Source organism: Pseudonaja textilis, chromosome 2, assembly GCF_049901715.1.
Source record: "Pseudonaja textilis isolate UNSWEBS1 chromosome 2, rPseTex1.2, whole genome shotgun sequence".
Classification (NCBI taxonomy): Eukaryota; Metazoa; Chordata; class Lepidosauria; order Squamata; family Elapidae; genus Pseudonaja; species Pseudonaja textilis.
The window spans coordinates 176,571,249-176,587,400 of NC_141991.1; the positions used below are offsets into that span (position 1 = coordinate 176,571,249).

At 41.5% G+C, this 16,152-nt stretch overlaps 1 protein-coding gene across 3 annotated transcripts in view; it reads left to right on the forward strand.

Moving 5' to 3' along the window:
- Window positions 1–1,603: 1,603 nt before the first annotated feature.
- Window positions 1,604–16,152, forward strand: part of RIGI (RNA sensor RIG-I) — a 43,181-nt gene continuing 28,632 nt past the window's right edge. For 2 of the 3 annotated variants that reach the window (XM_087926534.1, XM_087926535.1), the window contains exons 1-4: window positions 1,618–2,133; window positions 9,454–9,582; window positions 13,492–13,670; window positions 15,259–15,409. In XM_087926534.1, coding sequence (XP_087782660.1) covers window positions 2,028–2,133; window positions 9,454–9,582; window positions 13,492–13,670; window positions 15,259–15,409 — 565 coding nt within the window. In that variant the 5' untranslated portion in view covers window positions 1,618–2,027. Of the gene's footprint in view, window positions 2,134–9,453; window positions 9,583–13,491; window positions 13,671–15,258; window positions 15,410–16,152 lie in introns of all 3 variants that reach the window. The other variant, XM_087926533.1, reaches the window with a different exon arrangement.

The following is a 16,152-nucleotide window of genomic DNA, read 5'->3' on the forward strand; positions in this document are numbered from 1 at the left end:
CTGAGGCAGGATTAGAATTCACAGCCTCCCACTTTCTAGCCAGGTGTTTTAATCAGCAGGTCGCAGTGGCTGTGGTTGCAAAGGGAAGGGCCGTCTCTGGAAATGTCTTACTTTGGAATTCCTCACCTTTGGAATTCTGTCTTCTGGTGACACACCAGTAGATTTACTTGGCTAATACGAAGAAGGCTTGGGCAGTTTTGATACAGATCGAAATGGTGCTTTAAATCGTCTGGCTCCTCACTAACCAACCCCTAGAGGTACTTTCTTAGAGGCTTTCAGATCTGCCCCCATAGGATCAGGACTCCGCATTCCTAAGCTAACCCTCAGCAGATGAAGATAAGAGGCAATCAAAATTTGGCAACCAAGCAGGTCGAAATTAAAATAAAATGTTTAATTATTATGTATGTGCGAGAGAGAAGAGTAAGAATTGTGATGAACAGTTATAGGTAGCCCTCGACTTACAACAGTTCATTTAGTGACCAAAGTTAAAACAGCACTAAAAAACGTGAATGACCTTTTCCCCCACACTTATAACCAATTGCAGCCTCCCCATGGTCACCTGATCAAAATTCAGATGCTTGGCAACTGACTCACATTTATGATGGTTGCTGTTTCCCGGGGTCATGTGATCGATCCCTTTTTGCGACCTGACGAGCAGTCAATGGGGGAACCAGATGTAGTGTTTCACTTAACAACTGTGCCAAGATAGGTTGTAAATTGGGGCAATTGACGCACTTAAGAAATGCCCCACTTAGCAACAGAAACCTTGGGCTCCGTTGTGGTCGTTGAGTCGAGGACTACCTGTATTCTGGGTCACATATGGACACACCTCTTATCTGTTGAAGAGCAGCTTCTCCCCCCCCCTTTCCTCCCCCTTTTCAGTGTTTGGGAGGGAAGGGGGGGGGCGTTGAATCACGCAGGCAACCTTCGGCTTTCAGACTGTGGGGACATTAACACTCCCCCACACCTCCAATTACAGCTGACCATCCCTGGCCATCCTGACTGGAGAGCTGGGGTCCAAAATATTGGGGTGCAGCCCAGAAAGCGCTCTTAGAGCAGGGCGGGAAACAGGTCCATCTTAACATCACTATGGGCCCCAGGCAAAGCAATGACCTGGGGCCCCTACGACTACCCACAGGAATAAAAATGTAAATGGTCAATAAAATTAAGCATGTATTTATTTGATTGGCACTTCCAACAAATAAATATGTAATAAACATGTTGCTGTATCTATATGAGACAAGGTGCATTGAAGGGTTAACGTACAGAGATTAGTATGGGGCCCTTATGCTCCTGAGGCCCATGCTTTAAGACAGCCCTGGTGGGAACTGCCGCTTACAGCATCTCCCAGCTGAGGCGAGGGGAGGAACTCGCACCTGGCCATCGTTGTGACGGCCAGCCGGCCACTCTCTTTTGGCACGACAGCAGCTTAGTTCAGGGGTCTCCAACCTTGGCGACTTTTAAGACTTGTGGACTTCAACTCCCAGAATTCCCTCAGCCAGCAAATCTAGCTGAGGAATTCTGGGAGTTGAAGTCCACAAGTCTTAAAAGTCGCCAAGGTTGGAGACCTCTGGCCTAGTTGATTTCTGATTCGGCCACGTTTGCCTAAAGCTGTCCGCAGCCAATTCGGAGACCAATCCAAATAAAGACAAAAGGCTCCGCTTCGTTTCCCTGCTCAACGGCGCCTCCGCCACTCGGTTTCACTTTCCTTTTCCTCCGTTTTCTCCGCTCGCGTTTCCTGCTTTTGGGAAACTTCCTTCAGTTTCGTTTCTTATTTCTAGTCGGCTGATTCTTGAAGACTCAAGTCGGTCGGAAGCGGAGGGTTTTCATTGGACGGCCTGGCCCGGCCTCGGGAGGGGACTTTATAAGCTGCTTCCCGACGGAGTAGACGATCTTTGCGGTCGGGTTTGAATGTTTTTTTTAAATGTGGTTTTTTGGTGGGCAGGGTTGAAAGAAAAGCGGAATACGAGAAGGGGGGGGGGGGTAAAGCCATTGCAAAGCCAGAGGTTTAAGAAGAACGAGGCAAAATGACCGAGATCCAACGAGAAAATTTGCTTCGCTGCAAGGACTATATAGTGAAGACTTTGAATCCCGCTTATATATTGAGCTACATGAAAACCTGGCTGTCTGACGGTAAGTAGGAATCAGCCCGGTTTTCTATCGAAGTCACGTTTTGTTCTGATGTCCCCAGCTGGACGCCCTTTAGGAATTGTAGTGTTACATAAAGCGCAGATCTACTCTGAGCATCGGGCATCCAATGCAACGTCCCGATCCGACTGGGAGAAGTGGTTTACCAGGTGCATTTTATTTGACACTTAGGATGAGGGATTTGTTTAGGGACACCCTCCGTGTCATCTAGCCCAGAATACCCGTGGCCGTTCCTGACGTTAGAAGGAGCGCATGATCTGGCGCTCTCCAGATGTTTTGGAGACTATTCGGTTCAGATGTTTGGAACGGGGGAAAACAGATACCCAAATGAAAAGCAGATGAGCTGAAAAATGCCTCCCCCCCCCCCGTGAATTATGTTATGACCAGGCGTGTCGATTAATTGGTTGACTTAAGAATCAGATCACCTGCCTGCAATGACAGGGAGAGGTTACCTGGCTGGCTAACCAGAAACTTCCTAGTGATGTTTGGAATCCGAATGAATAAGTCAAAACTCCAGCCGAAGACATCTTTTTAAGGAATCTTACTGGGTTTTGTTTTGTTTTTTAAAAATACGTCTTTCTCACACAATCTCGGCTGCTAATTAAGGCAACATAATTTAAGAGCACAGATCTACTGACATATTGATTTCACTTAAAGGCAGGGGGTCTCCAACCTTGGCAACTTTTAAAGACTTGTGGACTTTCAACTTCCAGAATTCCTCAGCCAGCCAGAGGAATGCTGAGAGTTGAAATCCACCAGCTTTGCTGGCTGAAGAATTCTGGGAGTTGAAGTCTACAAGTCATAAAGTTGCCAAGGTTGGAAACCCCTGCCTTTAAGGCGTTGGCTATGCCTTTGCAGAAGAGGTTGGTGATGGTTGAACCAGCAAGTCGTTGAAAGGATCAAAAGGTTTCGGCGTAGCTAATGTTCAGCAAAGAACCCGAAAGTCATTTACACTACTATTTCGCCCACCGTTCTTATTCTCGTTTTTGAAAAGAGACATCAGCCTTAAAGCCGGTTCGGGCATTCAGAAAGGTGTTTGAAGCCATTTTTCCTTGCACGCGTTTTGCGGCGGCTTTGCGTGTACTCTACAGTACTTTCGAGTTGGCAGATGCGGCTTTGCTGTATGCAACATTGGCAAGGCGTTCGTCATTGGGTTTCCAAGGCCACCTTCGCAAGCGGTTTGGTTGGTTGCATCGAGATAATGGAGGGGGCGTATATTCTCCCAGCAAGGAGCGGGACCGCACCCAGCATGCTCTTTTTCTTGATAACCGGGTGGGGGAAGCAGGGGCGCTCTTGGCTGAAAGCAGTTGTGGCGGCGGGGCATGAATCCTGCCAGCAGATGGCGCTAAAACCCCTCAAGGCGTGGTCGTGTCCTGCCTCCTGTTTTAACTCCCTGTCTGAAAATTGCAGAATTTTTCGTCCTCTACTGGAGGCGAAATAAACACTGGCTGTCTGGAAATCCAGAGTCGATTTCATTCTTAGAAACAGAGAACGAGATTGAGGCATTTTCTACACGAAGTCGCGGTCTTTCAGAGTGTACAATCTCGATAAAGAGCTCTGAAACAAATTTCGACCTTCTGATAGTAATCATCTTTAGTTTCACCCAATTCATATGCTGCTTCATGCATTCCTTTTATATTCTTTAGACTTACCTCTGCCATGAGGGTTCCAGCATTTCCATCTCTCTGGTGTTCTCGGGTTTCCTCTGGTCACATTCGGTCTCCCTTCATATATTTATTTGTAATCTATTTCTTATTCATTCTCTCCACATTCTTTTCATAACACTTAACTCATTTTTAAATACAAGCCAGGTTCATTCAGAACCCTTAGGTTCAAAGGATTGATGTTAGAAAACAAACAAAAGTGAAAAGTGATTCAGTTTCACTAAAATTTTTCTAATCCATATATATATATAAAAGCAAAATACCACTCAATGCATCATCACAAAATCTCCAGAACCGTAAAGCCTACAAACTTGAAATTTGGCACCTAAGTTCCTCTTGGCTTCTAGGTGCTCACTAAGAAAGGATTTTTCAAAATGACCATCAGAGCATTAGTAGTTCATATATTATTATTAACATGCTCTGATGCTAAGGGGTTCTACTTCCCTTCCCCACCTGAAAATAAATCTGTTCCAAATGCAAAACACAAGCAGAGGAGAGGCGTTTCAGTTTCACAGTATTAAGCAGCTTTAGTACAGAACAGTTGAGCTAAGCCATGCCCAGGTTCCTTGCTGTCTCCCTGCTCACACAGCAAATACTGCTTCAGTTTTCAAACAGCCCTCAACTCTTTCACACACTGACAGGACACTATTCAGATGAATACCAATGGATGTTGGTAGGCACAGTCACAATTCCCCCCCCCTTATTTTCCTCCCCCAAAACTAAGCCCCGTCACATAGTGAAGCACAGGTATTGAGCTAGTTTAATTATGTTTAATGACATACCCTTTGTGTCAAAGTACCGTGTTAATTCCTTTGCTTTCCTCTCCCCTCTCTTTCTCTATCCCCCTCTCTTCCTCTCATTTCTTTCTCTCAAGTCCCAGTCATTCCCATGCCATAGACATCATCAGAAGATCCCATAGATACTGGCTCCCGTCTCTCATTACAAGAGTACCTAATCCCAGTTTCAATTCATGAATCCTCATCCTAGTCTGTGCATGCAAAGATTTTTAGTTTAGCTTTAGTTCATCTCGTTTATCCTCCAGGAAAACAAGGATGTATGGACATAGAATTTTTCCATTTTTTTCTCATAATAACAACCCCATGAAATAGCTAGGCTGAGGGGTTCATTGGCCCAGAGTCAACCTTGACAACTATATATTGGTTATGTTAATGAAGACTTAAAATACTAGAGCCAACAAGAACATAGAATAGATTTGTCACTGTGTCGGATTAATTTAATTATATATTTCAGCAATTGGAAGAAAGGTTTGGTAGAGTAATGCATTTGTCAGGCAAGTAATTCAAGTCATTTTAAAAGCTTGGTCTTATACAGAAGAAGAAACATACTCGGTCATATGGACAAACGTACTTTGTAGTTGGCTGTAAAATCTCGTCCGTTGATAACAACTAAGAGAGTGTGATGGAGAAGATGAAGAGATTCCTGTGCTGGTCAAATATTAGTCTTCCCTAGGTCTAACACAACCAGGCTGAAAAACACCAACCGCCCATTATCTAAACCAGGGGTGTCAGACTCGATTTCAGCGAGGGCTGCATCAGGGTTGTGTTTGACCTCAGGCCCAGAGGGGCGTGGCCAGCTCAATGGCATTGGTGTCAGGGACGCCTGTGGTGACTCGAGCCCTCTGCCAGAGAAAACAGGCTCCCGAGCTCCATTTTCAGCCATGACAGCCTCCTGCTGCCTTCTGCCAGTGAAAACAGAGCTCTGGAGGTGTGCGTAAACCAGTCCTTTGCTGTTTCTAGGGTGGCCCCACCAGCCAGATCTGAGCCTTGACACTCCTTTTTAAAAAATTTTTTTTTTAAAATAAAGTTTATTTAAGTTTCATATATTTAAAACATTTAAGAAGAAACATATAAACAAATATATATATATATATACATATATACATTTTGCAGCAGGTATTGAGCACTGGTTACATTTTTCTTTTCTTTTTTTTTCTTTTACCCCATAACATTGACTTGATCTACCTTGTTACAATATCTTCCTCGTTCTTTTAATGTTTTAATTTCACAGAATACTTTATGATTAAACGCACGTCCTTCATAGTTTCATAAATTATTCAGTTGTCAAATGTTGCTTTTTCTTCAACCATTCATACCAACAGTTCCAAACTTTGTAGTATTCACTATCTTTGTTGTTTTTTAGTAATTTGGTTAGGCTGTCCATCTCTGCACACTCGTGAATTTTTTTAATGACCATCTCCTCTGAAGGAACAATAGACAGTTTTCAATTTTGAGCATAACTTATTCTGGCTGCCGTTATAATGTGCAAGATTAAATATTGATATATTTTTTTCTATTCTTGAGTCTATCATACCCAGCAAAAAGGTTTCAGGTTCAGGTTTTACTTCTTGTTTAGTTATATTTAGAATCCAATTTTTGATATTTTTCCAAAACTTCTGAGCATATGGACAGGTCCACCACATATGAAAGTATGTTCCCTGGGCGCAGTTACACTTCCAACAGTTTGGAGGCAGGTTCGGAAACATCTTAGCCAGTCTCGGGGGTGGCAAGTGGCAATGTTACAACATTTTATAGAGATTCTCTTTGTACGAGGCTGACATAGTTAGTTTGTAATTTATTTCCCAATATGTTCCCACTTGTCTAATTCAATACTGTGGCCCACATTTTTTGCCCAAATTATCATACACTCGTTGACCGTTTCTTCTTTTAATTTATAATCCAATAGATATTTATATATTTTACTAATCAATTTCCTTTCCTCTCCATGCCAAATTTTATCTAATTCCTGGTAGGTCATGTTAAAACCAAAATGTTCTTGATCTTTTTTGTAATGAGTTTGTATCTGCGCATGGGGCCACCATGCTATCTCTTTTCCTTGAATTTGTATTTGATTCCTACCCTTTAACTTTCTGGTTTGATGTAATAGATTTTTATATCTTACAGTATTATCATAATCTAAAACGTTTGGATGTGTAACTGCCTCCATTGTAGATAAACACAGTGGGACCTTACAGTGATGTACTTTTTTTATCTTTTACCAAATAGTTAATAACACACACTCCTTATATAATGCCTTTGAAAGTACAAATGTTGTTTACTCTTTCCATCCCACATAAATGTGTGCCATCCAAATTGGAGATCAAAGCCCTCTAATATTAAGATCCTTTTATTTATCAAATTAACCCAGTCTTTGAGCCAGGTTGCTATCACAGCATAGTAGTATGTTTCAAAATCTGGAAGACCAAAGCCTCCTTTCTTTCAATTGTCCTGTAATTTATATTTTATTCTGGGTTTTTTCTCCTGCCATATAAATATGGATATGTTTATTAAGTTCTTTAAAAAAGCTTTTTTCCAACTTGACTGGCACCGTCTGAAATAAGAACAACAATTTTGGCAAAATATTCATTTTTACTATTGCAATATGGCCTAATAGAGATATTTGTAATTAAGCCCAATTATCTAACTCTTTAAATATTTGAATTGTTAATTTATCATAATTATCTTTTTTAATTGACGAGCACCTAGCTGTCAGCCCTATCCCCAGATATTTTACTTTATTTACCACCTGTATCCCTAATCTCTTTGTTAGTTCTTCCTTTTGTTCATTTGTACAGTTTTTTGTTATCACTTTGTTTTTTCTTTATTAATTTTTAACCCTGCCACCTTTCCATATTGTTCTATTTCTTTCATCAAAATGGGTGTCATTTCCAGGGGATCTTCCACTATAAATGCTATATCATCAGCAAATGCTTGAAGTTTATACTCCTCTTTTTTAACTTTTAACCCCTGATCTCTTGATTTTGTAGGATTTGTACCAGTAGTGTCTCTTCTGCTAATATATAAAGTAGGGGAGCCAAGGGGCATCCTTGTCTTACACACTAATTTATCTTTATATTATCTGTATTTTCCCCATTTATTAATATTTTTGCAGTTTGGGTATTCTATATTGTTTTAATGAATCGTAAAAAATTGTCGCCAAATTTCATGCCTGTCAATTGTTTAATAAGAAAATTCAAATTCAAATTGTCAAAAGCCTTTTGAACGTCTAAAAACATCAGTGCCATTGTTTTAGTTGTGTGTACTTCGTAGAATTCTAAAATATCCGTAATTATTCTTATATTTGTCTTCATTTGTCTATATGGCAGAAAGCCATTCTGGTGAGTATGAATAATCCTACTTAATATTTTCTTTAATCTTTCCGCTACTATTGTGGCCAAAATCTTGTCATCTACGCTTAAAAGTGATATTGGCCTGTAATTTTGAATTTTTTGTGGGTCTGATTGCTCTTTGTGAATAAGGGTTATATATGCTTCAGTCCATGACTTTGGTATATTAGCACTATCCAAGGCTTCGTTATATAGGTCTGTCATTAATTCCTCCAGTAGCTCTTGAAACTCCTTATAGAATTCAGATGGAATTCCATCCGGGCCAGGGGTTTTATTCAGTTTTTGGGCTCCAATTGCCTTTCTAATATCTTCTGTGAGTATTTTATTATTTAAAATGCATTTCTCTTCATCCATAATTTCTGGTAATTTTTTTTCCTTCAGATATTGATTAATAAGTTCTTCTGGTACTTCTTCTTGATTGTATAGATTTGTAAAAAAAAAGTCCTTGGCAATATGTGCCCTCTGCCAGTGAAAACGGAGCTCTGGAGGTGTGTGTAACCCAGTCATTTGCTGTTTCTAGGGTGGCCCCCCGGCCAGATCTAAGCCTTGGCACTCCTGATCTAGACAAAGAGATACAGAAAATGTTACAGATAATCCTTGCTTCATGACCATTCAACAAGCATTTGAAGTTATGGTGGTGCTGAACAAATCTTACTTATTGCCTGGTCTTTGAAGTTGTGGGTCGCAGCATCCCAAGGGATCAAAATTTAACACTCGGCAATCTACCCACATTAACCTCACGATACGCTTCAACGTTATTCACTCACCTATTCCCCAAGAATCCTTCAGGATTCTTGCCATCCTTAGCTGACCTTTGTTCTTGTTTTCTTCCCACTGCTGAGGAGATGTGCCTAAACTGGCCCTTCATGAGTGCAGCTGGACAAGGCTGATTGCTACCAGGGAGTGGGAAAGCATGCAAACAGGAAAGAAGTCACACATAGGAGAGATTGCTTACAAAAATGGCTTTGCCTCTCCACAAGGTAGAGAGATTGAGAGGATGAGATTACAAAAGGGTAAGTAAACACCCATTGGGGAATATATGGGCTGTGTGCATAGTGTGCTAGAGGCTGCCAATGCCAGCACATTGCTTTTGATATGTATTCCCCATTGTACGTCTGCTTATTCTCTTGTAATCACTTCCTTTCCAATTCTCTACTCTACAAGGAAGATGGGAAAAGAAAAACAACGTATTAAGTCCAGGACGATGATGAATATTGACTGTATCGGTAATCACATTTCTGAGGGACAGTACTTGTAACTTTCAATGGGAGGCAATCAATAAGTAAGAACTACTGGTAATGTGTTTTCAATAAGCAAGCACACAGAGAAACATTTTCTAAATATTATTGCCTTTGGGTATGTGGCAAACAGAACCATGGGCACTTGGAAAGCTAAAATGGAAAAGGTGCTTTACTTTGAAAGCCTATTGTTTTGCTTTGAATCTTAAGGTGAGAAATTTACTGCAGCAGTTTTGTCTACAATCTGATTTCATTCTAGAGGCTGTGGAGCAAATCCAAGAGCAAAGCAACCGGCCAACCAAGGCAGCAGAACTCTTTCTTCAGTCTATTCTACAGCTCAAGGAGGATGGATGGTTCCGTGGTTTTCTTGATGCGCTGAAAGCATCAGGTATGATTGCTTTATTACTATTATTGCTAAACTACAATCCTTCTCCCTCTAAAACTCCAATCAATGGTTTTATGTAAACAATTGCAATTTCATTGAGTGGATACCATGCAAAAGAATTATTCAAAAAGTTCTGTTTTTTTATATATATATATATATATATAGGATGCTATTCAGTTATAAGACATGAAACACATTATTCGTTGACATGTAAATATCCTGTTTTTGAAAGGTGGCTTCTTCCAAAAGCCTCTGCAAATGAGCTGATAAATTCCTTCAAACTCAGATTTGGGAGTCTGTGATCCAGTAAATTTGCTGGAAATGAAAGCTGGAATTAGGAGCTGGGGTTTTCTTCATTTTTAAGATAACGTTTACCAGATAAATGTGGTTTAAATTAATAAAGTAGGCACACTACCCAACTTGAGGGTTACTGCATGTGTTCTGTTGCTTTAAAAAAACAACACCATTGTGAGAGTGAAATTAGGGATAATTTTGGGTGGAGAGAAGCTGTTAAAGCTGTTGATTTTGGGGAACATCTAGCAATTGGGAACGAAAAGAATTTCCTTTACTCAGGGGAAAAACAATCCTTTCTTTATCTCAGAGAAGAGAAGAGAATGGCTCTATCGGCAAAAAAAAGCAAATATTGATTATGGAGCTTAGGAAATACCTCCGATCAGGAACACCAAGCAAATTGTGTGACTTTTGTGCTTTCCACTGTGGGAGAGAATCTCACCAGTTCTTCCAAAGATAAAATGCTCAGAGTTGCACAAACGAGAAACTCAGTGGGCTGCAACGTGCTTTAAGGTTGCTTGTATTTGGAGAGCAACATGCTTCCCCTACACCAGTGGCCCCCAACCTTTTTTGAAACAGGGACCGGTTTCACGATTATTCTTCCACGGACCGGTACCTGAGTAACACGAGACTCCACCGCCATTGGGATGGCTCTTCATTCAAAGCTGCCCCCCCTTCGATGAAACTAAGGCGCAAGCAGCCAAATGCCGCTTTCCAACTGAAAATCCGGAAGCACTTCCCAACCGAAAACCCGGAAGCAACCGAAAACCCGGAAGTGCCGTCAAAACAAGATGGCGGTGCCCAAGCTTTGCGGCCCGGTAAAAAATGATCCACGGACCAGTACTGGTCCAGGGACTGGTGGTTGGGGACCCCTGCCCTACACCATTGTCTTGACATTTCAGGAAATCACCTGGTATATTTTCCTCAGAGACTAGTCCTGCCTCAAAGAATTCAGATTGCATTCCTGCAAAGCAAAGGCCTTCGGCAAAGGCCAACAGTTTGTTTCATTACTGAAGATACCTCTCCAGAAACAGAGCCACTAACTTCTTGCAATCCCATGCAAGTAACCAGGATCTCAAGGGTGCTAAGAAGCTTAAAGTTGCTAATTTTCCTTACCAATTCGTGCCAAGGCCTTCAATAGTAGTTGTCCCTTCATATGTTAAGAGAAGCCATTCAGGGGCTATTTCTGCATAGGACGTACTTATTTCATCATTGGGCATACCTAATAAAGCATGTGCTAGATCAGTGATGGTCAACCTTTTGGGCTTGGTGTGTCAAAAATATCAGAAAATGCTTAACTTGACTCTGCTGGCTACTCTGAAAAAAATATTTTCTATCTCCCCCCACACCATCCCCCCCCACACCACCCAGGCCACCTTCAACAGTGGCACTCTCTGGGAGCACCGAGGCTGGGATCTATCTAGGGCAACTCCCTGTGGCCAACTCGACACAGCTATCTTGCTTGGTCCAACTCGCTGCGGTCAACTCGACACAGCCAACTCTCCCCGGGACAAGAGTTAAGCTAATGATGGAGAAAGAAATGATGGAACAGATTCACTAAATAAAGGATGCAAAAGGAAGGACAAGATGAAATTGTGAATGACAAAAATTTAAATATTTTTGTAATTATTTTAAATAATTAAATTGAATTGTTGTATTGTCCCATGGTGAGTTGGTCATGGTGAGTTAGCCATGGTGAGTGGGCCCCAGTGAGTTGGCCACAGCAAATTGTCCCATTCCACCAAGTCTGGGCCTGAGGTAGAGGACTCAACGTCAGCCCTAGTGCCACTATGAATCCTGGGGAACGATGCAGTTGTCCCCGTGGCTCAGCACCCCCAGGATCTGCGGTTCGTGCTCACTTTCATGCACTGTTCTTCTTGTGTTGACAGGCTTCTGCAGCCTACAGGAGGCTGCTCTGGCTTGCAGGAAACCTTTATTCATTCTGTCCTAATCTTAATTTTTTAAAAACAAACTATCCTTCGCCCAGCTGTTCTGATCAGACACAACTGTTTTAACTATGTTGTGTGTTATTGGTTTATTATTGTGAGCTCGATGCTGTTTCTGTGCAACTAATTTGAAATAGAAGTCTGTAGAGATTCTCAGTCATCCAGGTTATGGTTTTCCCAAACGGTGGTATTCTACCAGTTCTGCCAAGCCGGTAGTGCCGATGAGCAGAAGTGACCGAACCAGTTCTCTCCAATGCTCTGCTGTTGGGCCCACCTGCCCTCCTTGTTATGATATGTACAGAATAACCCTTGAGTAACAAGGATATGCACATGGAAACGTTTATGAGAGTAGTTATGAATAATTATCCAGCCACACACAGATATACTAAGTTGAGTTAAAGTTTACTTTAAGAAATAGCACAGTCCAATAAACGGTCCAGGTCATATACGTTTAATAGTCCAAAGAATATCCAGTTACAAAGTCTTCTTACCGGTTGCCTTTGTCATTTACAGTAAACAAAGATATCAAAGTATAAGCACAGCATAAATACAACAGAGAACCTTCGATAGCAACAGAATGTCAGAGAGAGAGAATGTCAGAGAGAGCAAGCTATGATCTCTAGCTCCCTCTTATGGTAATTTGCAATATAATCAATCAGAATATAGTATAAATCAATACAGTGATTTTGTCTTAAAGCTACAAACACACGTTGGTTTATATATTGCCAACCCAACTAATTGGTGGATAGATTCCTTACATTCCTGGGATCCCATACTAACCTTTATGTCCTGCTTTTGAAGCGCAGCTGCTTTGGGCGGCACAGCAGTGCCACGCGGCAGCTACTGAAGTGACCGGGAGATTGCAGGAGGTGAGTTGGAAAGCCTCTGCACCTGCGCAAAATGCATGTTTGGTGCATGCGCAAAGCACGCCCACCAAACCACGCCCACCGAACCGGTGGTAAACGTTTTTGAAACGCACCACTGGTCCCCAAGGTGGTTTTTTTCAGGAGGCAACTGGACTTTCTTGCTTTTTCTTTTGAAGATGTTTCGCTTCTCATCCAAGAAGCTTCTTCAGCTCTGACAGGATGGTGGGGAATGGAAGGAATTATATTCCTTGCAGACAGCTGGTAATCTGCATTCTTTTAGGTAATCTGCATTCTGCTTCAATGACCCGCTAAAAGGATGCAGAAGCTCCTTGGATGAGAAGCGAAACGTCTTCAAAAGAATAAACAAAGTCCAGTTGCCTCCTGAAAAAGCGTATTTTGGATAACTTTAAATAGCTTAAAGAAGTCAGTCAACACAGCCAACAAAATCAGAACATCAAGTTAATAAGATATTTACAATGATAAATGTCATGTATCATTTCTTACACTCAGAAGTTCAATTGTTCCAGTAAGTTGTTTCCTTCCTTTAGTCCCAAGTGTGTGTGTGGGTGTGTGTATTTATATTTATTTAGGCAGGGAGGTAAAGGTCTTTGAAAGCTTTCTGAGTCTATGGGGACCTGGAGTTTCTTACCAAACTTGATTGGTAGGGATTCTCAGCATAATTTTTCCACATTTTGGGGTGGGCTGAAACTAACTGAGAAAGGCATCAAATAAATCACCTGTTGCTTATAGTTGATTTTAGTCAGTTGCCACTTTAATTTAAATTTGTACCTTCTGTTCTATTTCTTAAGACTATACTGGCCTTTATCAAGCAATTGAAACATGGGATTTCAAGACAATTGAAAGTTTGGAACCTCACAGGGAACTGTTGAAACGAATTGAGCCCGCTATTCAGGATATTAACGTCACAGAACTTCAAGGCTACATGGGAGAATGCCTCCAATCTCAGGAATGGGAAGAAATTCATCAGGTATTATTTATTTAATTTATTTATTTTTTATTTATTCATTCTCTTATTGTTACTCTGGGAGAGGAGGTTTGAATTTTGCTCCAATCATTGATGTTTTCTTGCATTTAGTTACTTGTATTTTGGGCAGGGGTCGCCAACCTTTTGGACCTCGGGGCCCACCAAACTCATAATTTTAAATCCCGCGGACCAGAGACCCTGGGAAAATCCCTCCAAAAGTCTGCAGGAAAATTCTCCACCCCATTTTCCTACCGATCGATCATTTTTTATTTGAGAGAGAGAGAGGGGGAGAGAGAGAGAGAGAGAGAAAGAGAGAGAGAGAAAGAGAGAGAGTTTTGGCTTCATGCTAGGAAAGCAGCAGAAGCAGCAGAAGTCTTTCTTTCTCTCCCCCAAATTCCACCATAAATGAATCTTTGTGAGACTTGTCATGCCGGCACAGCCTGTTGGAGCAGGATGCCTTGCAGGTCCCAAAGACTCATTTCTGGCGGAGTTTAGGGCAGAGAAAGAAAGACTTTTGCTGCTTTCCTTGCATGCAGCCAAAAGCAGAAGAAGAAAGAAGTGGAAAGAAGCAGCCCAGTGGCCAGGTGAGGCAAGTGGGGCAAGTTACCCCCCCTCTGCCCTTTCCCCCCTCCCCTCACTATCTTGTGTTGTTCACAATGCAAGCGACGCAAGCTTTGTGTTCCCGTGGGCCATGTGGGTGGCGCAGCCTTGTTTTCCCTCACAGCCTGGATAAATCGCTTTGGTGGGTGCTTTGGAGGTGACATTTATCTGCAGACCACCAAAATTTCTTGCGGACCACCAGTTGTCCCCAGCCCACTGTTTGGCAACCACTGTATTTGGGCATGTATCTTCTGATATTATTTTCATAAAATGTTGTTGAAAGTTTTACAAAGAATATTAGAACTCAAATTAATAGCAATAGCACTCAGGCTAATTTACCGCTTCAATCATGACTTGGCAAATCCAGCATTTTGAAGTTTTGAAGAAATATTGTACCTGCAAAAAAATGCAATTATTTCGGTTCTGAATATTGTAAACGTTATGGCAATAGCACTTAGACTTATATACCACTTCACAGTGCTTTACAGCCCTCTCTAAGCTGTTTACAGAGTCAGCATATTGCCCCCAACAATCTGGGTCCTCATTTTACTGACTTTGGAAGGATGGAAGCCTGAGTCAACCTCAAGCCGGTCAAGATTGAACTGCTGGCAGTTGGCAGAGCCAGCCTACAATACTGCATTCTAACCACAGCTCCACCAAGGCTGTAATAAAGAGTGGAAGCAAGGAAGAAGAAAATGAAAAGCAAAGGTGCAGAAAGAAAGGATAAAAAGACATAAAAACCTTCCTGTTTCCTTTGCAACAAATATAAGTACACTTACAAAAATTATCTCCTACGCTATAATTACAAAAGAAAACTTTCTTTTCTATTCCGTTTTTCCCTTAATCTTCAAAAACACAAATTATAGCCACAAATTCTTCATTTTTTTCTGTTTTATGGAAAAAGTCCATAAAGAAGAGTGGAAGTGAATATTTTGAGTTTTGAAATACAATAAATAAGTACTCCCCTCTACCTCCTGTTTTTGATTTGCAGATTAGTCGCAATAAGGGGAGAAGAGCAAGTGCAAGCAAACTGGTGGAATGCCTGTATCGATCAGACAAAGAACATTGGCCTAAAATGTTCCAACACGCACTGTATGAGGCTGGATACGACGGTCATGGCAAACTGTGGGATTTGAAAGGAGGTATTGTTATATCTTTGTTTTACTCTCCATTCAGTTTCTTTCTTTCTCTAGGAAGACTTCCAGAATAGAGGAAGTTACGAGAGGCAGAATCACCATTTGGGATGTCAGTGGGGTGTGTCTGTAGTAATGGTCATAATCGGGTGATCGAAACCCCTCAGTTTTAGCTTGTATGTGCCTTAAAATTGGAAAGGCGTCCATTGTCATGCTGTTACAGGTAGTCCTCACTTAAAAAGTCTAACTGGGACCTGCAATTCTGCCACTAAGTGGAGCAGTCCCTGAGTGGGAAATCACATTACTGCAACTGTAATTTCTGGCTAGAAATAGACAATAGATTCAGTTTCATACCTTTGGCTTTATTTGCTTCCTAACTATTCCCCTGTGCTTTGGGGTGCTCAGAGTACTTGTTCACTGCCTTATATACATAGAAAGCAATGCATTCGTGCTGGAAGACACAGGCGCATTACACAAATAGCTTCCAGTACTCTCTTGAAATCCCTTCCTCTCCGATATCTTCACTATATGTGGGGAGGCAGAATGGGGGGGGGGGTAGAAAAAAAGCAAGCAATTTCTGTAAGCAATCACTTCCTTACCTGCCCTTTTCCCATTATTTGTATAATCACACTGCTTTTGATGTCTAGAAAAGAAAGCAGCTTACTCTTGAAATCCCTTCCTCTCCAATCTCTCAACTAGTATCACTTAGTGAAATGGGTGGGGTAGAAATACACTGACTATATAAACAAATG